At 40.9% G+C, this 25,317-nt stretch overlaps 1 protein-coding gene across 1 annotated transcript in view; it reads right to left on the reverse strand.

Moving 5' to 3' along the window:
• Positions 1–25,317, reverse strand: part of kirrel3a (kirre like nephrin family adhesion molecule 3a) — a 219,103-nt gene that overhangs the window by 20,254 nt on the left and 173,532 nt on the right. Inside the window, exons 6-9 of the mRNA XM_036595784.1 lie at positions 14,324–14,429; positions 5,565–5,713; positions 3,720–3,847; positions 3,237–3,363 (exon numbers count right to left, since the gene is read on the reverse strand). Coding sequence (XP_036451677.1) covers positions 3,237–3,363; positions 3,720–3,847; positions 5,565–5,713; positions 14,324–14,429 — 510 coding nt within the window. The remainder of the gene's footprint in view (positions 1–3,236; positions 3,364–3,719; positions 3,848–5,564; positions 5,714–14,323; positions 14,430–25,317) is intronic.

Raw genomic sequence — 25,317 nt, forward strand, 5'->3', positions numbered from 1 at the left:
TTCATTATTCATGGTCTGGCCATCCCAGACCCCGGACCCTCAATATCACTGAAAGAGTTTAGGATTACTTCGATCGTAAAAGGTTCAATCTTCAACCTTTAAGACTGAACTTTGGAGGTGTGGAAAACTGAAATAAGTGTAATAAAGGTAAAGAGTGGACACGCTAAATACTGCAAAAATGGAATTATATTTAGTTGTTGAGGCTTCTGTATAATTTTCTGTTCAGTGTATTTTCTGCTTCATTTGCTGAAGCTGAAAAATGAATAACTTATACTTAATGACTGGTATTCAAATAAATGAAGGGTGGTCTTTTGCACAGCGCTGTATTTTTAACAGTTCTTTCAAAGCATGAATATGAAGCACCCATGAAATGACAAACACTGCAGTTAATTAACTAAGTTTTTTGTCATCTGTCAATACTGCTCAATGCTCAATATTACTGTGTAACACACCCCCCTCCCAACGTCAGATGCGGTGACCCACTGTAAGTGATGCTAATTACATGCTGTTTTTGCTCTGCTTCAGTGAGTTGATCCCGTGTTTTGAGCATGTTTTTCTTCCATGCTACTGGGTTAATAACCGCTCCACTGAAAACAAAACCAAGCACTGATCAGTTGAGGTGCTGCTGCCCATTCAAGCGGTTCCTTCAGCTCCTTGCATTATTAGAATCGTTTAGCGCAGACACGGCAATTATCTATTTTATTATTTTTCCTGAGCGAGTATAAGGAAAACTAATGTGGTTATTTGACTAATTTCTCATTATTAAGTCTGTAATCATATTTTCTTTGCATCCACATAATCCCTCTAATTTGGGCCATTTAGGCGTTAATGCATCCCTCAGCCCAGCTTAGCGTTGCATAAGATTCAACACAAATATTTGATGAGAGGACTGTTTTCAAAATTGTATTAGATACAGTGAAGGAGACGGAGGCTCCAGCGTTTTTTGGAACTGCGTCCCTTCAGAATCGCAGGAATCTACTGAGCCGGCTGAGAGGGAAAAGCAGAGCAGATAAAGAATTCATAAAGCATTAAACAGACTTATTGCCTCGCTGAAGAAAGACTGTGTTATTGCAGCGGCTCAAGGGGGTCAGGCCTTTCCATCAAAACAGACAGAATACATGCCCCAGAAGCCTATTTTCCATTGACAGATCTTAGGTTGAATAAGCATAGCCAATAAAACTGGCCCTTTAGCGAGGCAGAAGAAAAACAAAAATTTCATCTTCTCGATAAGCGCCTTGTTACTATTTGATGTGCCTGTGCATGCCGCCCTGTGATTTTTATGATTACATCTCCAAAAGAGAATCGCTCCTAAAGACAGGGGTTAATTGATGCATTTAAATCAATTCAATGACCCTGCATGGTCCTCAAGGCTTATGACTCTGCTCTATGTGAACCTTGTTTATTGTCTATTGATTGCCTCAAATAAAAAACATGGTATTCTCCCCAGATTAATGGTAAGATCTGCTGCTGGGCTGAAACACTATCCGAGCCACAGAATGCTGAGCAAAGCCATGCGTAATCTGTCTGTGATACTGGTTAAACAGACCTCACGTCACAGTTGATGCTGTCTGGCAAGCCCAATAAAAAGACTAGCGCATTGCATTTGGCTAACAAACGACCTAGATCATCTTTCCTCACCGCCTGACAGATGTCAGCTTGTCGTTTGTCGCTGTGGAGCATGTAAACCCAAATTTTGTTTGGAGCACTTCTGCGCCTGGTCCTACACTAAAGTCTTAGTATCTGCTTTAACACGGATAGAAATAAACAGAAGCACCAAACTTCTCCATTAGACAAATAAGTTATGTTCAAAGTCAAATCTCCCCAATTGGACAAGGAGTAAGGGCCTCTATTAGGCAATTCTTACTTTGAGCTAAAAGGAATTTTTTGAATGTAATCTCTATATGCTACATCTGCAGCATATGGTCGCTTATCACAGGCAATTTAAAGGAGAAATTAAAGGAGAACAGAAAGACAGCTGACTCAAACACACGTACTACAGAAGCCAATGGGCATGAGCTAAAGCATCTGCCCATTGATTTCTATTATAAAATTTGCTTTGCTGTTTGTTTACTTAGTACAGTAAAAGTGTCCAAATTACTGTCTGTGGTAATTGACTGTATGCAATAGATGCAGCAGGTGCAAAAAAGCTGGAGCACACCTTTAAGTTATCCATCTTAGGACAAAATAATGCTCTGCGATATATTTAGGGATGCACAGGGATATAGGAATCATATCTGTTTCAGCAGATACTTGCTTAAAAATGCATTGGCATTGGAGAGATGTTTAGATTTGGTTATTATTACAAACCAATATTTGGCGCATATACTGCACTCCGAATGCACACGTTTAATTTCTCTGTAACGCTAATATAGGTGGGATTTAGTCCTAGTTTCTATGTATTATAGATTCTATGTATTATAGAAGTCAGAAACCAATCAATTTGTGTCATTTTGAGTCAAAACATCCAATGAAAACAAGTCCATTTTTTGTCAGGACAAAAGGAGAAATCATAAGAATATTTAAGAGAAGAAAATATATTTTTTCAATGTGTCCACCCTTTATTACAGCTTCTGTTCTTTTTAGAACATTTTTCCACACCTCCAGTTCAGTCATAGAAGTTGGTTGCTGTGTCTGCTTCTCACAATACAAACACATTCAGTGATGTTGAGGTCTGGACTCTGGGGTGGTCAGTCCATTATTCTGCTTCTTTGTTTGATGTGTCCGTCTCCTTTTCTCAGTGAGGTTCTTCTTGAACAGCTACACATCCTTTCAGACCCACAGCGCTGAGTCATCTTCTCACAGTGGAAGGATGGACAGAAACACCTGTGGATGTTTTCAGATCTGAAGCAGCTTGATTTTCTCCTCTCTCTCAGAGATGAAAGCTTTAAGTGCTGTTTATCTGATGGGGACAGTTTTGGTGTCTACCAGGCGTTTCAGATGGTTGTTAGGAGCCTCAATTTCTCTGTAGCTTTTAACCATTTTTGGAACTCCAGTTTTGGAAACTTCTAATTTTTCACTTACTTTTTAAATCCTTTCTTATGCTTTTATCAAATCTCCTCAGAAACGTCTACTGGAAAATGAAGAACCACTTATTTTGATCAGAAGTTAAATAAATGAAGGATGGATATAGGACTGGATATCAGCATCAGCCCACAATATCGGTGTTTCCTTGGAAATATGCCGTTATACACAATAAAGGCATCGTCATCTTTAAAGAATAGGTTAGGTGCTTTTACCGTTCACTGTGAGGGTCACCTCCTTCTCCCCGACTCCAACCCGAGGAACCACGGCTCGACACACGTATTTCCCAGCATCCTCTTGTTTCACTGCTTTCAGGGTCAGGGTGTTCTCGTTGCTAAGCACCTGGGACAAACAACAGACCATGTGAATCCAGTGTTTTGTGCCCATCCTTAGGATTCTTTCTTATCTATTTCTTACATACTGTCTTCTCTGGCTATTCATAATTAATGGAAATGGACAGATGTGTAATGGACTTGTCAAATCCACTAACATATGCTACTAAATTTAAAGTGACATGACAATCAAGAGGGAGCAACTGTGCTGGCACTTATAGGAAAAAACAAACATGTGGTGCCTTCACAGTAACACCTCCGTATCTCTCTGAACTTGTTAATTGCTGAGAACAGGTAAAAACAATGTACTCATGATGTGCTCAATTAACGGTTGACTTAATCGGATTAATCCGCAGCTGTTCGTACCACTCCGTGTCCCCGTTTCATCCACACGATGGTGAGGGAGGGATTTCCCGTCCATGCGCAGGTGAACACAGCATCAGAGCCCAAATCCACCTGCAGCGACTGCGGTTCAGCTGCCAGACGAGGCCCAACTGCAAGAAGAGCCCCCCAACAAGGCATGAGTCATGCATACTAACACATGCTCCCTCCCCGAGGAGCCCTTTCCACATCAGAGGCTCATTATTCTGTAACAACATGGAAAACAATGCAAGATGATTGACCCATGCTGAAGCCTAAGACTGGACCAGCCGTCCAGGGATGGGTGAAAGGAACACTTTGGCATAAAAATGGAATTCATACAATTTTCCTCTTACCCAAAATGTAATCAGTCAGCCAAGCCATGTTTGTGCTCCTTTAGTTTTGCACTGGAGCTACAAGGCGAATGCAGCTCACAAGAAATTTAAGCTAGGCTAACAGTCCAACAGTTGACACATTGCAAACTGCTTTCATAATGATAACAGACTTGCCTCAAACCACAATGTATTGTTAAGTAAAAAAGGCAAATTTGACTTCAGACACTGACAGACATTGTCTGGCCATTGTTTAGCTGTCCATACTTTCTGTCCATGTTTGTAGATAGTAGGGCTGGAGCCAAATATTCAACTATACAGATATTCGTTTGTTGGGTAGGTATTCAGTTTTTAATTGTGAGATTCTGACATTCTGTTTTTTTTTGCTAAATGCAGGCTTTCAATAAAGGTGAACTGCAAAATACTGTAATGTTCAGGGTTCTTGTGAGAAACTCGAGCGACTCGAATTTATGGTCAAGCTTTATTTTTAATTTGCTGAAAACAGCCAAGAAACAGCCTCTCCAGCATTAACAGCTAAAGACCCAGCCCTCTGCTCTACTCCATAAAACCCCACCACTCCACCATTCATTCGACATAAAAGTCCTTATATGAATGAACCCAAAACAACCCAACATAAACATTTCTTCTCTTCAAAAAACTGAACTACTTACAACACGGCATGGTGACAGCACTGCACAGTTTTGTACTGTATTTATACTATATTATATTATATATAGTATAGCATAATACTATATTTTTGGACGTGGACTTGAAACTCGCTCATTTACATGAGCATGTGTAGCAGTCTGAAGTTTCTCCGGTGATGAGGGCTTTTTGTTTTTGTGTGGGTCATTTGAAGAGAACAAGCAGCCATTAATTCCATTGCAGTCACAGCTTTCAAAACAACAGGTGAAATAGTTTTCAAAAATTGTGTTGTATTGTTGTGTTAAATTATCTAATATGAAGGTTTTCATTAAATCAGTTAATGTTAAAAAAGCACTTATGTCTATGGATGACATTCCCAACCCTGGTCCTGGAGTGACCCCTGTCCTACACCTGTTTGTTTTTCTTGTTCTACAATGCCCACTTCAGCTCAGGAAGGGGTTACTACTTAACTGCTTAGTTAGATCAGGCGTGTTGGGAGCATGCAGTACACTAAAATGTGCAGGTCAGGGTGTACTCCAGGACCAGGGATGGGAATCACTGGTGTAGGCTATAGAAATCAAAAATGGAGATGCATCACGAGGCATCAAAAAAAGTTTTCTTATGACATCTTGGCACCCTGAGAGTCAAATGCCTAGAGGATTCGTACCCCTAGCAGTTTGCATGATGCTATTGATGGAGTTTAAGCTTAAAATACTTTTTAGCTACATTAGCTTGGCTGATTGATTATATATGCATTTGGAAATACTTGATTCTTCGCTGGACTATTCCAACATAAGTGGGCATTTCATATCTCTTTTCAGAACTTAAGGACCTCCCTTCCTTCCTTAAAAGTAGGCACTACAAATAAACTCACAGTAGACGTCTACGTTGCGGCTGATGTTGGTGCTGCCCAGGGCGTTGGTCACCTCGCAGGAGACGGGCTCGGTGAAGAAGGAGTGGTCCACCACCACCTCGTAGCTGTCTCCCAGCACGTCTCTGATCACGCTTCCACCTTTCGCCCACCTAAGAGAGAGGGGAAGACATGCGCTTTGGAAGCCTGACAGACTCTCTGAAAGCTGAAGCCTCTCTACATGTTCAGCGTGCTCTGTAGATGAAAGGCTCCAGGGAAGATGCTTTTTCGCAGGCAAATCATTGTGATCGTCTCTTATTTGCATGGTGCTCTGAAACAACAAAAGCAACACTCGAGGTGTCTAATGTAATTTTCGGTACAACATTTTTTGTGCGCGTGTGCGCCTTTTCATTTTCTTGCCATCAACGGAGCATGTCTTCTGGAGGAGCGGAATAAAAGAACACCCATTACGAGGTTCTCACACACCGTCTCTGCTACTCACCCCACTTTGATGCTGCCGTCATTATGCAGAAATATAAATTGGAGCATAAAAGGACCAGCATTGCCATCAGCTACAGCCCAGTTTGAGCTGGGGCAGATCAAGCATGCAGCAGATGGACCATTGTTTGTGTTTTATGAAGGCAAAACAAATGGGTCCTGTGTTAAGATGATGAAATGAATCTGGCGAGATTAAATTATATTTCGTGTATTTGATGTGTGCTCTGTCTGTGATATCAAACAACAGCCTCTTTCCACATCGTCATACGTCCTGTGGGGTTGGGAGCCTCTATCAAATCATAGAGAGAGAAGAGAAATGAGAAAAATTACAACGCAAGCTAATTTTCCCTGTTAATCATAGCGGATGGAAAACGTTTTACCAACGCAACAAAAAAATTACTAGATTACTAATTATTAGATAACAGAAAATAGGACCAGAAAAGTAGGCCAGAGATGAAGTGAGAACAAAAAGCATTCTCATATCCTCAGATTTCCTTTTGATTTTTAGAAAAAACAGTATAAGCAGAGGCGGAAGTGGGAACGCTGCTCCAGGAATAAAGAATGGGACATACCAGCATTCCAGCTCAGATTTCCATATGCAGGCATTTGTTTTTACAGGGAGAACCTCTTATAGTACACTGTTTCTGAAGCATGTGCCTGAACCAAAGTGGTTCAGCCAATGGAAAGTAAAGGTACAGCAGAGTCCACCCACCCAGTCTCCATGGTAACGCATTGTTCTGCAGTCTCAATCGATAATAAAAGTAGCTGTTCACTTTCCTCAAACCTTAGTGAAGTCATTTCAAATGTCTATTGATAAATTAGCACACTAGCCAACGCAACCTAAAAGGGAAGTAATGATCGGTATCAAGCTAATTAGCCCACTGATGCCAACCATTAGTATTTATATATATATGTGAATTAGGGATTTTTTGGCCAAAAGTGGTCAAAAATGGCATGGCCAAAAGAGAAAAAACTGGGCTGAAAAAGTGCCAAAATCTAAAACTTAACAAACGATTTAATGGATTTTAATTAAAACAAGACACAGTGATTAAAAACACTCTTTGTTTTCTTTGCTCTCCTGTGCTGGTCAGCGCAGACATGTTCAAACAGCCTGAGCAGCAGCAGATAAACAGTGATACTCCACTGCAACAATGTTCGGTCCTTAACTTCTGTTTTTTAGTGTTAACTGAAGTTAATAAAATTCTTGAATGTATGTGTGTTTGTCAGATGCTGCTGAGGTTTACAGCTGTTTCTTCTCTAAACGACAAACACTAAGAAGATATGAGTGCAAATTACAGAAATAGTGGCTGTTTTAACAAGATTTTGAAGTTTTGTTTTAGTTTTGCCCTGATAAAAGTTTTTATTGGTAGATGCAATGAAAGTAGTTGCAGTAAAAATCTAGAAAAAGTTTACAAAAACGGCTCTACTTTTTGGTTAGAACCTAATTCAGGTGTATTTTCCAAAATGTGTTCCCTTTTCTAGACTGTTGCACTTTGGTCCCTGTATTAGCACTTTCCTTCTCTATGTAAGACAAATAAACAAGTTTAATGACTTAAGTTTCAGTTTACTTAGTTTACTCAGTTGACTTATGTTTACTGATTTATTTGCAACAATCAAACAAAAGTATAGTTGCTGGCAATATATAGATTTTTAAGTGGTTTTGTTCTTTCAGCTTTAACAAACAATGGAAATAAATTCAAGCTTCTAAGAAAAAACAGTCAAACTTTCAGCTCTTGGCTTTAACAGAAGAATCTCCTGTATAATATTGAGGGCAGGAAAAGCAGTAGATTTACATATTCATTCGATGATTAAGGTCTATATCAATGGCACAACCATAAAAAAATACACCCCCCCCCCAGTAAAACCCACCCATTTAGCACAAAGTGCCTAAAGTGACCACTAAACAATGATAAAAGGGCACATGCAGACTACACCACTCCATTTAACTCACTTTAAAATCAAAGCAGCGATGGCAAGGATTTACTTCATCTCGTTAGGAAAATTCAATTTCATCATATCAGCATAAGCTGTTTATGATATTATTGTAAACCTTCATATCAGCTCTAAAAAAGGGAAAAATGTGGCCAAGCGATTACATGGATTCTTGACATTTAAATGCATTGCTGCCTTCGTTTAATTGAATCCGATCCAGAGCGCTATGAGAAATTAGAGAATGCGCTTCCTGATGGCCGTATCCGCTCTAAACGATTTCCTCGGCTTTCCGAAGAAGACGCACTTGAACTACGAAACTATGTAGGCCAAATTTCCACGTCTTCGACAAGCAATAGGCTTCCCGCTGAAGAGCTCTGACAACTTGATCTCACGAGAGCAGAAAAGAGAAGCGAGAAAGTAAACACAGCTTCATCTAAATCACTCAGTGCCCCGCAGTGAGGGTGTCAGTCAACAGCGCAGCCCGTAAGACAAGGACGAGCGCGAAAGCCGCAAACGCTGTAATTCAAAATTCAATAAGCCTTTAGTCGTCCCCGCTCCGGCTTCGGAACGGCAAAGCAGCGCAAATGAACAGCACGGGCGTCTGTTGTGCATCCTTTCCAAAACGCCACTGAATTATTCAGCGGCGATTGTATATCCGCGCAACGAAGCGCTTTGAACGTTGTAACTAGACATAACTGCCGCAGAAAGGAAATCATTTGGCTTTTTAAGATATTGATGGCTCCTGTCTGTCGCCGTGTCTGTGCGCGGGGAACGCGAACGCTGGGTGGCACATGCTATCTCCCCGAGGACCCCCCATGCCAAAACAAACAATCAGCCAAGGGGAGGCTGATGCCCACTGACGGCATGCATTAAACCCACATGTTCACATCAAACCTGCTGCTGTGCCCAGCCAAATGTGCACAGCAGAGCCTTTTTTCCATTAGACACTTCTAAAGTGATGGAGGAGGAAAGCAGAGATGACAAATTTGCCTCGAAACAAAGCCTCCAACACCAACGGTGACAAGAAAGCCCTGGAGGGATCTGAAGCGCGCTTCCATTCACTGGCAGAAAAGCAAGTGCATCTGACTCACCTTCTACCTATGGCCCACTTTCAACCCGCTGCGTGTTCAAGAACAGGGCCTAGCCGATATACATCAGTCGGCTGGTAATACCGGCCGATAGTGACGTCCCATGGATCTTTCAGCTAAAAGACCTGAAGAACAGGTAAGGTAATTTGATCAATTTTATCAATTAATCAACAACCATCATCATTTTGTTTAGTTCGAGTGGAACAGTAAGAAGTAAGCTGATTAGGCCTGTCACACGTATTATACAGGGAGATTCACTCGAAAGAGGCCCATGAATATTTTGTAGTAACGCCCGTTAGGATGAAACAATCTGAACCAAAAAAATACATTACATACCTTGACGTGTGTGTAATCGACTGCATTACATGCGATGCTGGAAGTGATCCCTGTTTTCTGCCAGACAAATTTCAATGCAGCGCATGTTCCTGAAGTTGCAAACGGAGGTTAAAGATCGTGACGGCTGTCTGGCACCTACCTCATCGCTCCAACACAGGGGCATCCCGGCTTGTTTGAAGCTCCACATACTGAGGAGCTCATTGCACATTTGTTTCGTTCAGATTGCTTCATCCTAGCGAGAGTTATTACAGAATATTCGGGGCCTCTTTCGAGTGAATCCCCCTGTATAATCGCCGAATCGCAATTATTTGTGATGATCCCAATTATTTGAGATGATCACCATTATCAAAATGTGACTTGGTTGTGGTGGGTTGAGGTGAATAAATGTAAATGAAAGAAAGTAGCAAATGCCTTCATGAAGACATCTTGGGATTTATGAAAACAGAAACGTTCTAACGTCTAAATCTGTGGACTAACATTGAGCGTAGCTAATGTTTTTAGCATGCATGGAAGCAGAATTAGCTTTTTGCTTATATTTTCACTCTCAAGAAGAAAATATAAGCATTGTCTGACTCTACACCCGACTCTGAATAACAAATATTTGTGTAAGAGAGTGAGTGTCCAAGAGCGTGGTGCAATTCGACAGAACTACCAGTGTTGGCTACATAGTAAACACAGGAAGCAAGATGGCTAATAAGGAAATGTGGTAGAGAGTGCTGAGCTGGCAGTCCCTCACCTGATCACTGATAATGAAGCAATGCAGGCTGAACACAAAACACCATTATAATTAAAGTCATAAACACATTTAAACAAGAGGAAAACACGTTAGTTGTGTTCCAAAGCCTAGGCTGCATTTCTTGGCCATTTCTTGGTCATAGAAGGCCGTTCCAAAGTGAAGGACCCTTCGTATACAGCCTAGAAATGCAGCCTACATTCGGAGTGATTGAGGACGCAACTGATGTATCCTTCCAGGCCTTCGGTTACCCACAGTTCTGTGCACACGAACGACACGAAGGACAAAAAACAGCATCACGAAAATGGTGTTTGTTGTAAAATGTAAGTTGTTCATGTACTTGAATTCATCTTCATGACCTTATAAAGTGTAAAATGACTGATTAATTAAAGTATTCGCCCATATATCATGTTTTAATCAGATATTTGTATATATGTAGTTTATCGTGGTACATAAGCTTGTTGGTATATTAGCTACCATAGCGACAAACACAATGCAATGGGCTCATTTTCTCTCACCAGTTTCCTCACAAGCTTTGCACCCTAATTGCAAGAGGTGAGACCTTTCTGGTGACATCACCACGCAGCCTTGTTAGGACTGTTCCGTTTGTGTGACCAACAGGCCACTAAGGAGGAGTCTTCATAGGACAGCCCTACCGAGGACCCGCCCTACCTTGGCTGCAGCCTCGGCTTTGGAACGCAGCTATTATATAACACCAAAAAACTGAAGAAACAGAAGAAGCTCCACCATCGGTCATGCTATTACTTACACCTCCTTTCAATAAATGTGACAGTCACATCCGTTATATACCTAAAAGTGACCATATTAAATGACATTAAAAGGCAATATTATCTAATACTATAATATTTAGCTCCTTAAAATCAATACTGCTCACAAAATACTCATATCAGTCAGGCTCCCCTCAAAAAGAAACAAGAAATGAAACTCGGTCTAGACTTCAGTCGCATTCTCTCCTTAAAAAGCCAGATTATGCCACAAAAGCTTCTACTGTTACTTCTCCTCTCCTTTTGCTTTGGCTTTGGCGCTTTATTTGCCTTTTATTGAACGCTGCTGTATTGTTGAAAGGACCTTTCATTTCAAGATACGGGACCAAGGTTAAACCTGGAAGAAAGGCCCAACTTTGTGCACTGAAAAGAAAGAAACTCTTAGCAAAACGCCTTTGTCGCCAAGCATTTGCCCCGCGCTACATCACAATTTCACACGGGCGGTTCTCGGACCGCTGCCAGGCTCTGGAACCGAATCCACTTTGCCTTCATCATGAACCTAATCTAATCCCCTGCCTACTCACTGCTGGTTCCACACGAAACGTCACGCAAACTTCACTGCGATCGCGGCCAAGACGCGCTAATAGTCCCAGCGCAACGGCAAAGAGGGCAGCGTTACTTCTTCTAATCAAGATAACACATCTCTAATCTGTTTCTAAACAGGGCGGTGATTGGTTTTGTTCTGGCAGTTTCCGTACACGAGAGGCATAATGTGGGACGCCGCGTCGCGTCTCGGAAAGCACTCGTCTCTTAAGCGAATTCAAATATTCATGTAAACAAAAAATGTGCATGAATATGATATTGGGGAGCGAACAAAATCCTTCCTCTTGTTTTCGTTTCCACAGTCTAATCCCCTTTGAACATGGGTATAATGCCCCAGAGGCATTCCTCCTGCCATCAATAATTAATTTTTTCTTATTGTCATAATTAAACGGAAGGAGTCAGTTATTATTAACACTGCGCTTCCGCGGCATGAGAATTACTCCGGCGTGCGCTCTGAAACAGCAGAGCGAGCACGGAGCGCTCAGACGGAGGAGAGCTGTCTGCGTTGACGGCTATATGACGCTATATCTGGGCAAGCTTTTCTCACTGTGCTGTGCACCACCAATGGCTGCTGATCTGCAGTGCTGCTGCAGTGCAACAGAGGAAATAGAGGGCAAACACAGAAGCCTAGCAGGGTTTGGAGGGGCTTGTGGCTTGCGGTTGCGATTGGTGGGTAATTCCTCGGCCCGGGCAGTCGGCCCTGATGTGTGTCAGGCCCCTCTCGCCTCGCTCTCATTAATAATCAATGGGCCTGCAGCTGAGGGCTCAGGTGAGTTTGACTCGCATCAGAACTAAAACCCTCCCGGACCCAGCGTGGCTGCTTATGATGGGGGAGCCAGAGCGGACCCCCAAAAAACACCACGAGAGGATAGAATGTGTACAAATCAATAAGAAACACTGAGAGAAAACAAACAAGACAGAGAGAAAAAAGAGAAAGAAGACATAAGGAGAGAAGGGAAAAGAGGGCAGCATGATAGAAAAAAGAAAGTAAGAGAAAAGAAAATGAGTGAGAAGAAGAGAGGAAAGCAACAGAGAGAGAGAGAGAGAGAGAGAGAGAGAGAGAGACAGACAATAAGAGGGTTTAGACAAAGAGAACAAAGAGAGAGGAAGACAGACAAAAATACAGAGAGAAAGAAAGAAAGAACGAGAGCTGGAGAGAAAAAAAAAAACAAAGAAAAAGAGTGGAAGAGATAGGAGATAGAAAAGCAAAAGGAAAAGGGGAGGAATGAGATGACAGACAGAATGGAAAGAATAAGAAAGGAAGAGCAAGAGAGAGGGAATAGAGAGAAAAAGGGGAGAGAGGGAGCAAAAGAAAGAGAGTAAGAACAAACAGGTGCGAGAGGAAGAGAGAGAAAAGAAAAAGAACAGAGAGAAGGGAAGTAAGAGAGAGTAAAGAGTAGACAAGAGAGAGAGAGACAGAAAATGAGAACAGAGAGAGGGAAAGAAGAAACAGAGGGTAAGAGAGAGAAACAAAATATAAAATGAAGAGAAAACAGGCAGATAAAAGAAAGACAGAAAAAAGGCAGAGAAAGAAATAACAAGAAAGGAAAGAGTGAGAGGAAGAGAGGGAAGAGAGAGAACAGAACAGAGGGGTGAGAGAGGGAGAGAGAGAGAGAGAGAAAACAAAAGAAGAGAAAGAGGGTAAGACAGAGGCGAGAGCAGCAGAAAGCGAGGGAAGAGTGAGAAGAGAGAGGGAGAAAGAGGAGAAAGAGAAAAAAGAAGAGAGAAACAGAGGAGAGAGAAAGAAAGAGAAAGCAAGGGAAGTGCAAGAAAAAAGAATAGAGAGAGCAAGAGAAGAGAGAAAGAACAAGAAACAGTGAGAATGACAGAGAGAATGAAAACAGAGGAGGACAGATGGGAAAGAACAGACAAGAGAGTGATAAAGAAAGAAAAGTGAGTTAAAAAAAGAGAGGTGAGAAAAAAAGAGAAAGAAAGTGAAAGAGAAAACAAAGAGAGAAAGAGGGAGGGAGAAGAAGAGAGTGAGGAGAGAGATAGAAGAGAAAGATAGAAGAGAGAAAGTGAGGAGCGAGAAAGCAGGAGAAAGCATAAGTGGGGGGAAAATGGGGGGAGCAAAGAAGAGAGAAAGAAAAAGAGACAGTGAGAGAGATAGAGAGAATGAAAACAGAGAGGAGGACAGAAGGGAAAGTGTAGATGAGAGAGAGAGAGAGAGATAAAAAGAGAAAGAAAGAAAAAGAGAGGGGAGGAAAAAGAGAGAGAAAAAAAACAGTAGGACAGAAGAGAGCGTAGATGAGAGAGAACATGGAGCAAAAGAGAAGAAAAAGAGGGGCAGAAAAAAAGAAAGAGAAAGAGAAGAAGAAGAAGAAGAAGAAGAAGAAGAAGAAAAAGAGAATGATGAGAGAAAAAGAGAGATAGAGGGGAGAGAGATAGAGAGCTAGAGAGAGAGATAGAGAGATAAAGAGAGAGAAAGAGAGATACAGAGAAAGAGAGAGAGAGAGAAAGATAAAAAGAGATAGAGAGAAAGAGAGATAAAGAAAAAGAGAAAAAAGAGAGAATAAAAACAGAGAGTAGGACAGAAGAGAAAGAGTAGATGAGAGAGAGAAAAGAGAGCAAAAGAGAAGAAAAAGAGGGGCAGAAAAAAGAAAGAGAAAGAGAAAAGAAGAAGAAGAAGAAGAAGAAGAAGAAGAAAAAGAAAAAGAAGAAGAAAAAGAAAAAGAGAATGATAAGAAAAAGAGAGATAGAGGAGAGAGAGATAGAGAGATAGAGAGAGAGAGATAGAGGAGAGAGAGATAGAGAGATAGAGAGAGAGAGAGAGATAGAGAGAGAGAGAGAGAGATAGAGAGAGAGAGGTCCTTGATCAGTAATGTATGTGTATGTATATGTAGTGTGCGTGTGTGCGAGAGCTCTGACCTGTAGTGAGTGACCGGCGGGTTGGCCTTGGCTGAGCAGTGGAACTTGACCAGATTTCCTTCCAGGATCGGCTGAGGCTCCACCGAGAGGTTCACCAGAGGCAAATCTGCATCAGACACAGGGACCTGGTCAGCTTTAAACACAGACACGCGCCCAGCCCGGCCCTGAGAGGCTGCTCTCACACGCCCGCTAATGAAAGATTCATCAGAAACGCTCTTTGGAGATAAAAGAACAAAACCAAACAAACAATGGAAAAAAAAACTGAAAAGGCCTGATAATTAATTTTCTCTGTAATGGGAGCTACATTGCATTAAGATTAATTGGACTTGTGGCTTGCCTGCTAATTGCTGAATTAGAATTTAAATAACTTTTAAAATTGCCTGTGATTAAAGAGAGTGCTTGTTGAAGTAACAAACACATTGATTACGCAAATTAAACAAACAGCGTCTAAATGTACCTTAAGCAAACGAGGTATTCACTGTCCGTGCTTTTATTGAGGTGTTTTCAGCCTGTTTCATCTGCGTGCGCAGCACAACGCGGCTGAATAAACCAGACCATATGTCAATTATGTTCGGCTAGGAATATCTAGGAAGGGGGTGGAAAACAGATGAATGTGGAGTAATGTCTCTATAAATCTCTCTGTGAACGCTCGTGAAGTCCAATAAAGCTGTCGCGGCGCGCGAAAGGCGCGCGTATGGTATTTTGTTAGTGTCTCCTCTGTGTGCGAGGGCATAAGGCGCACCTGCTAAAGCCACTGACGTACGAGCTGATCCATCAGCGCGCGAAACGGGCCGGGTCTGATCATAAATTCTGAGCAAAATGAAACCAAGACCCTCAGTGAAACAGCAGAACTACCATCATAATAAAACAACAGCGTGAATGAAAAACGGCCGATAATGTGATATAAGATGCAAGTCAAAAGTTTGGGTACACACAACCAGGAGATGCGACGCTACTCATGTTTTCATGTTTTCGTATTTTCGATTTTGAGGTCAAGATTCGACTCAATTTTCAATATTTCGAATATTCTGATTCTACAGAAACTTACAGTGCCCTGCTGGTGACATCCTGTATAAATAATGACTTAGTAAGGAGTGGGAATGAGATAATTAAGCCTTGACCCCAGCTTAGTATGGCATGATCTCGTTCCCACGCCTTACTACATTGTGGCCACGCATTAGAAATCGTTCCTACATGTTAATACGGCATGGCCACAACGTAGTAAGGTGTGGGACAAGATCATGGTCAAGGCCTAATTATCTCATTCCCACGCCTTACTACAGAGCCCCGCAGGTGACATCCCGTATAAATAAATATAATGTGTGGCCATGACTTAGTAAGGCATGGGAACAAGATTCTAATGCATAGCCATGGCTTAGTGAGACATGATCTCATTCCCATGCCTTACTTAGTCATGGCCATGCATTAGGATCTTGTTCCCACACATTAATACGCCATGGCCATGACGTAGTAAGGCATGGGAACGAGATCATGCCTTATTAAGCTGTGGCCAAGGCTTAATTATCTCATTCCCATGCCTTACTAAGTTACAGCCACACATTAGCATCTTGTTCCCATGTCTTACTACGGAGCCCTGCTGGTGACATCCTGTAAAAATAAAAATACTGCGTAGCCACAACTTCGTAAGGCATGGGTACAAGATCCTAATGTGTGACCACGACTTAGTAAGGCGTGGGAATGAGATCCTAATGTGCGGCCATGACTGGCATAGGAATGAGATGTAGTGAGGCAAGATCTTGTTCCCACACCTTACTAAGCCGTAGCCATGACTTAATTATCTCATTCCCACGCCTTACTAAGTCATGGCCACGCATTAGGATCGGATAGGATATATATCTATATATACGCATTAGGATATATATGTATATATATATATATTTATATGCCTTTGCTGCTCCCGAAATGGGCAAACTGTCACGAGAGGAGAGCAGGGAGTTTATCCACCTCGTTCAGGAGCTCAAATTCTTTGCGAGTGCTTTCAGTCTCAGCTGAGATCTCAGCTGAATGTCTTTCAGTGCAAATAAGATCGGATTCTTTGCTCCCAGCAGAACGGACAAACGGCTGTCCATTTCGGAAAAATGAAAGTAGCACAAAAAGCTTCATCTCTTCATTCAGAAGCTGAATGAGTTTCTCCACATCTAACTCGATGTCTGTCACTCTATTTGAGCTGCCTTCAGAGGTTCTGATCCGTTTGTGAAAAAGTTCTATTTGCTGAAACACAGCTGCTGCGTCCTCTTGGTTGTCGTCATGCCAACAGCAGGCGGCCGTGATTGATCAGCGAGTTTTTTGTCACTGGCAAAGATTCACAAAAATTGAACAGAAGGCAAATTAAATAATGGCACATTTTCGCCATCCGAAAACCCGCATTTGGTGAGCAGGATATCATCCGTTATACACGTGCTTGAATTCATTTACTGTCGTCCGAATAAGTCACAAAAAAAAATCGTGTGCGGTGTGTAAAGGGCTTAAGACTGGCAACCCTTCCTAAGCAGCTTTGGCAGTAGCAGCCTAAAACTAGTTGGCATATGGATCATTCTACAGATCTGGCTCAATGTCAGAATTGAAAGCATTTAACTGACTTGGACTTTAGACTACAACCCTTTTGCTTTGAGTGACCCTATACCTTAATAATGTTTATTTTATTAAAATAAATGATGGAACATTCCATTTTGTCATTGCCAAAACAATCATAACACTACCGAAACTGCCAAATGTAGTAGTGACTTTTTCGGTGACGATTTTAGCTCATAAATGTCATCCAGTACATGACTAACAAACGCAGCTTTGAATAGCTGTACACACAAAAAAATCACATTTTTTTTCCTTAAAATAACAAAAAACTACTTAATGGAAAAAAAAAGTTTTGGTAGTGACAATTTTTAATGTTTCACACTGATTTTCAGACTTTGGGACACATTTAAAAAACAACTGTGTTTCGGTACTGACGTGAAAACATGGGACAGCATTTTTTGAATAAAATTTTAATATTACTTAAAAAATGAACTTTTGATAAATCTAAATGTTTCAAGAAATCAAAAAAGATCTTTTCCAAAAAATAAAAATACAAATACAAAAACAATGTTTAAATTTAGGGGTTTAGGGTTTGGGACAGGCACCTCCCGACAGAAAGTACCCTAAAAAAAGTTTAGGTTATTACTATATCTATTAATGCCTTGGGTTTGAATAGATCATAACATAATCCTTGTAAATATTTAAGGTCTGAATACTTACTGTTTTTTTAAATAATTTTTTATTGTGCGCAGTTTGAAGTAATTCGGTAGAATGGTCCATATAACAGTGCTGAAGTTTAATAGGAGACCTCATGTGGCATCATTGCTGTTGTGTTAGCCTGCTTGTAGCCTGGATGTAGCAATGTAGTTGGAAAAATGTACGTAAGGCAAATCACATCAGGTTTGGACCATGTTTGTTCACCTCAGATGTGCAACAGCGGTGCAGCATTTCCTGGTCATTGGAAAAAAAACCTTATCCATTTTTGCCCTTTTTTTACTTTTTGGTGTAATTTGAAAACTCCAGCTGCCTTTTAGACAGATTATGTGAAAATGTCATGAAGAATGAACCAACAGAAATGCTTCATAATTATTTTGGAAGAATTCTCACTACATTGACTTCAATTAAAAGTTAAGAATGTTTTTCTTCCTTTGCAAAGTTACCATTTTGTAGCTGCAAGGTTTCGTTCTGACAGTGACATTTGCGTTTTTATAGAGAAAATTCCTTTTTTATGGCACAATGGAAACAGCAGCTTCAGAAAACAAGCCCAGTTGTTTAAGCGTGGGTGCATGAGTAAGTATAAGCCCTGCCCCTCCCCTCCCCACCCATTTTTATAGGCTGTTATAGGTTTTGATCACTGACAAGTCATGTTTTTCTAATGCTGTATTCAAAAACATACACCTGTTACAATCTTAAAGACATTTTGATCTAAAATCTTAATGCAAATGTGTTGCTATCAAACATAAATGGGAAAACTGGAGTTTATGTATGAATTATTACCGAACCTAAAATTTTAAATTAAAACATTTATTTGAAAGCTGCATCAAAGCACTGTTGGATCTATTTTGGAAAAACTAAAATACAATATAACTGTCATAATCATAAAAAATATGCAAAGTCCTTTTATGAGTATATGAGTCCATGGCTGGTACTGTATATACTGCACAAACGACTCTAATATCAAATGCCTATGAAAGGCTTCTATTTCCATTTACTACTGTTTTTTTTCCTGATGATTTCCCTCCACCTGTAGCTGCAGTGGTAGGATGAGGGGTGTCCTGGGCAGGGACGGACACTTTGCACCCATCAGCAGGCCACACCTCCTCACTGGGCTTCTTTTGTAATTAGTTGTGACACAAAAGTGGCCTTGAGTGTTCGTTCCATTCTCCAACTGCCTTTCAGGGTTAACACAACATCTGAAGGAGAACCCAACGTACATTCTGTCCACCGTTCTCCAGACTCCACCGGCAATACAGCTTCAACGAATGAAAGAAGCCCCTCGTTGAACTTAAAATGAGGCCACGTATTCAGGAAAGCATTGATTCGTAAGAAACAAGTGTGGAAAGAAACAAATACTTCAGAATGTCGCAACGTGCTCACGGGGGGGCGAGCTTTTCAAATGACCTCCAACTGGAAGACATCTCTTTCAAATGAATAACAATCCTGCAATTGATGAAACCCCGTCTTTATTCTAGCAGAGGAATTAAACAGAGCTGAGTCAAGGCCATTTCACCTACAAAGCTGTATGAAGCATTCGTCATCTGAGAAATATGGGACACTCATTGTTGCTGTTGTTTTTACTGTTTTCCAATTATATGAGTCTGAAACAAGATAGCCAGTCCACTGACAGCAAGTTAATTTACGGCTTGGGTCAATATTTGTTTTGCGAGAGTATGTGTACCCTTAATACAAATATGGTGGGATGTATGTGTGTGTGTGTATGTGTGTGTGTGTGTGTGTGTGTGTGTGTGTGTGTGTGTTGGACAATGTGACTGGTGTATTTCAACCCTTAAAAGTCACAGTTTTCATAGGCAATAACAGAAGTATGGCACCGTTTGATATGAATAATGTTCTCACAGCTGTTTTCGATGCTGTCTAACGTACAAATTAGAAACTTTCAAAACACCTGTGTTTGTAAACAGAGGAGGAGATGTTTATCACGACTTGAATGTGATGAAAAGGTACTGTTGCGTGTATAGGCTTGTTTTGCAGAAAGAAAAAAAACGTCCTTCACATTTTTGGCATGGTTTTGTCATTTCTACAGAAACAGGGAAAAACAGAAGTGCAGAGTCTAAAGCAGGGGTCGGCAACATGCAGCTCTTTTACTCCACAGCAGCATTCGTTTTTTTGGTAAAAATAAAATAATCCTCCTTTGCAGTAAAATAAAGCTCTGCTGATCATTCAACACAGTTTAACAATAAATGGTCTTAAATGCTGGAGTTAATGTAGAACTGATAATTCACCCTTTAACCCTGAAGGTTGGTGCGCAGACTGCTGGTCACCATAGCAATGCAGACAACAGTCTTGCCTAGCTAGTAGTTAATGATGACATACTGAGAGATATTTACAGCCAAGATGGTAAAACAGACATAAAATGCTGTGGCTCCCAAGGTAGTTTTGATTTTTGCTAAGAAGACAAAACTGCTCTTCTTAACATTGGGTTGTACTAATTTAAGAGTAACTTATTACACAATTCTGTGCAAATAAATAGCAGAGCACAGGGATAGTAATAATTATTGCAACAGTTATAAACCCAGTTATATAACCAGTCATTTCAATACACCCCTCTTTGTTTGTCCTGCATTACAAGTAGGATGGGGCTAACTGACTAAATGTGCTCTGCTGTCAAAAGTATAGATCAGCACTGCTGTGTCTGATCCACTTATAACAGCACAACACACACTAACACACCACCACCACGTCAGTGTTACTGCAGTGCTGAGAATGATCCACCACCCGAATAGTACCTGCTCTGTGAGGGTCCATGGGGGTCCTGACCACTGAAGAACAGGGTAAAAGGGGGCTAACAAAGTATCAGAGAAACAGATGGACTACAGTCTGTAACTGTAGAACTACAAAGTGCACCTATATGGTGAATGGAGCTAATAACGTGGACAATGAGCGCAGAAACAAGGAGGTGGTTTTAATGTTATGGCTGATCAAGCTAGGGGGCTACACATGTAAACACTGAAAAGTGATTAAGTTTAGGATTAGATTTAAGATTTGGACTGAATTCAATTCAGTCAATTGGAAACTGTGCTTCAATTTTCCAATCATAACATGATGTATACGTGAGTGGAGCACAAAATCAGGGAGTGTCTCCGAGCCACTTGAGTAGTTTCTCTTGATGATATCGGGGAGGATGTTTTAGAGGCGGGGCAGTTAGCAGTTAGCATTCTCCTCCAAGTGTGTTAAGCTGTCCAATGACGTTGCGTTAGGGGCAGTTTAAAAAGATATGGTGGCTCTTCATGTGTCACAGAGGAAGCATGGACCAGCATTTACTCCATCTAGCTTGGTAGCATGGTGTAATGGGGAGACCTTGCTAGCTGGCTACGACTAAATAAGAGGGAAAAATGTGGCTAAAAATCCCCCCAAAAAGGAGAAGGGGAGCATCTACAAAGCATCCATTGGAAAAACAGTGTTACCACAGCTTCCACAATGTTTTCCAAGCTCCTGAAATCACAGCAGGTGGATGTATCTTCTCCCAAAGGTCTGAACGTGATTAGAGGCCGATGAATGCAGCAGCCACCCCTGGGTCCAATTTCTCATTAACCATCAACTGCCTTCAGTCACATAAAACACGTTCGTACCTGAGCCAGACGTTTCATTCATAATGTCTGATGGTGAGGGGGTTCATCGTCTGAAATCACACCTGTAGGCCAACCGAATTAGACAGTACAAACTGTGATGTGTACCGGGACTGAAGGAAATAGAAAGCAATAACTATAATAAAACGTGCTGGGGGGGAGAAAGAGAACGGAAAAATAGTGAAAGTAACTGCTATAAAGCTGACATTGATTCGTGTCCCCAAGATGTTTTGATGTGCTTTGAGGGAAATTTCTTCTACAGTAAGAATAACAGAATTCACTGGCAAGTAATGAGAAACCTAATATGTGTTGCTTTTGTTTGTGATCCAAACACACAACACAAATCATGCTATCATTATTTTTTTAAAGCTTTGCATTGCTGCAATACTTTGCCCAGATTAGAGCTGGCATTTTGCACAAATATCTCCAAATTTACTGTACATCTGGTCCTATAATAACCTCTTTTTACACATCGAGTGCCTCAACAACCTCACTTTTAACTAGCTTACTCACATTTCGCTGCCTAATGCATGCAGTGTTGCAGATATGAAGGAATGTTGTTAATTGAAAAATATATGTTGTCAAAGACTTTATTAACCTTACTGTAAGAAAATTAGCTCTCTTGGCACAAAGTCAGCATTAAAACACAATCCCATCATCTTAATCACGCTCAAACGACACCACCTGCAACAGTTTACATGACGTTTCCTTTAGCTAACATTATTTACAGCAACAGTTAATATGAACAAACTATGAACATTAAACAACCAGAAGTCATATAAACAAACTAAGGTCCCAGTCCCATTTCTTATTTTTACCCCTACCCCTTGTTTTTGAGTGTCACCTTGCCCCTTGGAACTGAGTTACAAGGGTCGTGGTTGAAATCTTGCTCTACAAAATGGGACCCTCAAATAAAAAGAGCATCACTTCATTAACAGCTACTAGCGCTGCTCTGTAGGCGACCCTGCCAGTCTGCAGTGACAGCAGAGGAGGGTAAAGTTCAGCTCCTCACTGCTGGGCTTTAGTTACATTTAGGGCATCATATGCCTTCAAAGAGGAGGGGGGGCAATTATTTATTATCACCCACCTCTAATTCTTCAGTGTTATGAAGCTGGAGTCAGATATTCTCCAGCTTCTTGTTCAAATTTTCCACCATTTAAGGTGGAACAGGAAATTTAGCTAGATAGCTATCGAAACATTAGCATACTACTGACAATTTTTTACTTGTTATTATGAAAAGGACCATAATACATTACAGTGGCTATTCTAATTTTTAAAGGGAGAAAATTCTCATATTTGTGGGTTTATTTGGTCACTTGTGCAGCCATCTCGCCCTTTTTTTTTTCTTTTTTCTCATAACACTCCAACTGTTTGGAGTGTGCCTCTGAAAAACCTCAGTTTGGAGGGCCATGTAGCCCTAACACTTCGCCCTAGCCCCTCTATCTCAACAAAAATAGGGACACCCTACCCCTAGATGTGAGCACGCACAATGGAGGGGTAAGGGCTAAGTGGTAGGGGCAAGAGGCGAAATGGGAGCTAAATTGACATAAAGTAATTGCAGAAGCACCAAACATGAATTTTTATCATGACTGCCAGGGCTGTAACTAGGATCAAAAGTTTAGTGAGGTCCATTTTGTAAAAAAATGACCTACATCTCTATTTTTTCTGTCTCAGAGCAACGCAGAGAAACTTGTTCATGCTTTTGTTTCAAGAAGAGTTGATCACTGTAATGATCTTCTTACTGGACTTCCTAAGAAAGCAGTACGACCTCTACCACTTATATCACTCCCATTTTGAAAGAACTGCACCGGCTGCCTGTATCTTTCAGGATTGATTTTTGTTCTGCTACTAGTTGTTAAGGCTCTAAATGAGCTTAAAGCACCGCTTACATCACAGAGTGTCTGTTTATGATCTTTGATCTGCAAACACCTTCCATTAATACAGAAAATATGGAGAGACTCTTTTTTTAGTTAATCTGCTTCTAAACTGTGGAGCTTAACTCACCTTTATCAGACAGTCAAGTTCAGTGCTCACTTTTCAGAAACATTTAAAAATGTATTTTTTTAACTTCACATTTAATTAATCTTGGTATGTATCATTTTAATTTGATCTGTCTTTTTTATGATTTTTAATTAGTACTCATAATTTCTTGTATTACTGTTAGGCCTTATGATCTGTCTGTAATGCATGTTTAGCTCCCACCAGCATGAAAAGAACTATATAAATAAATAAATATTATTCTTATTATTATTCTCTGATAGTTAATAAACAAACTGCCAAACATGAGTATTACACCAACTGTCAGTTTCTTATTTAGATTTTTATGCACTTTGTGTTATTTGTTCCTTTCCAATCCCTCCTTTCTTGCTATTACTGTTACATACACTGATCTGCCTCCAGTTATCATGTTTGAGTTTCTTTAATTAATCATTTAACTATTTATTTACATTTATTTTTAACTGAAAACACATGTTGAAGTCTATACTAAATTAGGTGACAGTTTCACAATCATTTTATTTCATTTACCTCACTCTCTCTCTCTCTCTCTCTCTCTCTCTCTCTCTCTCTCTTTTTCTCTCTCCTCATTAATTACTGAAAAAGCCCACATCAAACGTACCATATAAAAGTCTGTCTCTGCCAAAGCCCAGCTAATGGGAAGGACAGACTACTCACACATTTAATGAGATATAATACGGCCTAATGTACATTGATATCTGTATTATGTTACATGATACTGTGCCATCATTATGCTAGTTAACAGTAAACTATCTCAGGCTCATTGTAGTGTGAGCAGGTAACACAATATCTAATCATTAATTAGAGCTTGTAGGATAAACTGAGCAGCTACTGGAGCTGGACTAAGGCATGCTGATTTAGCTAGCAGTGTTAGGAGGGGCACAAATTAAAAACAGATTATGGAGTTTGCATTTTAGATAGATGGATAAATGGATGGATGAATGGATGGGTGGGTGGATGGATAGGTAGATGGATGGATATATAGGTGGATGGATGGATGGATAGATGGGTAGGTCGGTGGATAGATGGATAGGTGGATGGATGGATGGATGGATGGATGGATGGGTGGGTAGGTAGATGGATGGATGGATGGATGGGTGGGTGGGTGTATGGATGGATGGATGGGTGGGTGGGCAGATGGATTGATGGATGGATAGGTAGATGGATGGATGGATTGAGGATGGATAGACAGGTAGGTCAGTGGATAGATGGATAGCTGGATGGGTGGGTGGATGGATGGATGGATGAATGGATGGGTGGGTAGGTAGATGGATGGATGGATGGATGGATGGATGAATGGGTGGTTGGGTGGATGGATGGATGGGTGGGTGGGTGTATGGATGGATGGATGGGTGGGTGGGCAGATGGATTGATGGATGGATAGGTAGATGGATGGATGGATTGAGGATGGACAGACGGGTAAGTCGGTGGATAGATGGATAGGTGGATGGACGGATGGATGGATGGGTGGGTAGGTGGATGGATGGGTGGGTGTGCAGATGGATTGATGGATGGATAGGTAGATGGATGGATGGACTGATGGATTGAGGATGGATAGATGGGTTGGTCGGTGGATAGATGGATGGATGGATGGATGGATGGATTGGTGGGTGGGTGGGTGTATGGATGGATGGATGGGTGGGTGGGCAGATGGATTGATGGGTGGATAGGTAGATGGACGGATGTATGGATGGAAAGACAGATAGAAATTGCAGTGTTACAGTAACACATCAGTGTTATAACTGTACATAAATTAAATTTGCATATTTACATAGCATATAAGACAGCTTTGTTGCATTTACATCAGAGCAGGTATAAACATAGTTAGGAAACAAGCATAATCTGTTAATCACCCTAATAAACTCTCACATTTTTAAATCATAGCTATGTTGTATGTTAGCCTATAGTGTGTGTGTTGCATACCTGAACATCTCAACAAGTCAGGGATGCTTGGTGTAGTGTACCGTTTCGTACTGAGATAAACACAGTCAGCAGTTCAGTCTATGGTCAAACCACAGCTGTTCTGAGGTCAGCTGAGAACCAGCGACACCTCTGAAGCCAGTCACTGCTCAGTGTAGTCTCATTGCCGTTACCACACTGAATCTCATTAAACCTTTACAAAATCCCCGAGGACCTCAGTGG

This window comes from Colossoma macropomum, unplaced genomic scaffold, assembly GCF_904425465.1.
Source record: "Colossoma macropomum unplaced genomic scaffold, Colossoma_macropomum, whole genome shotgun sequence".
Taxonomy (NCBI): Eukaryota; Metazoa; Chordata; class Actinopteri; order Characiformes; family Serrasalmidae; genus Colossoma; species Colossoma macropomum.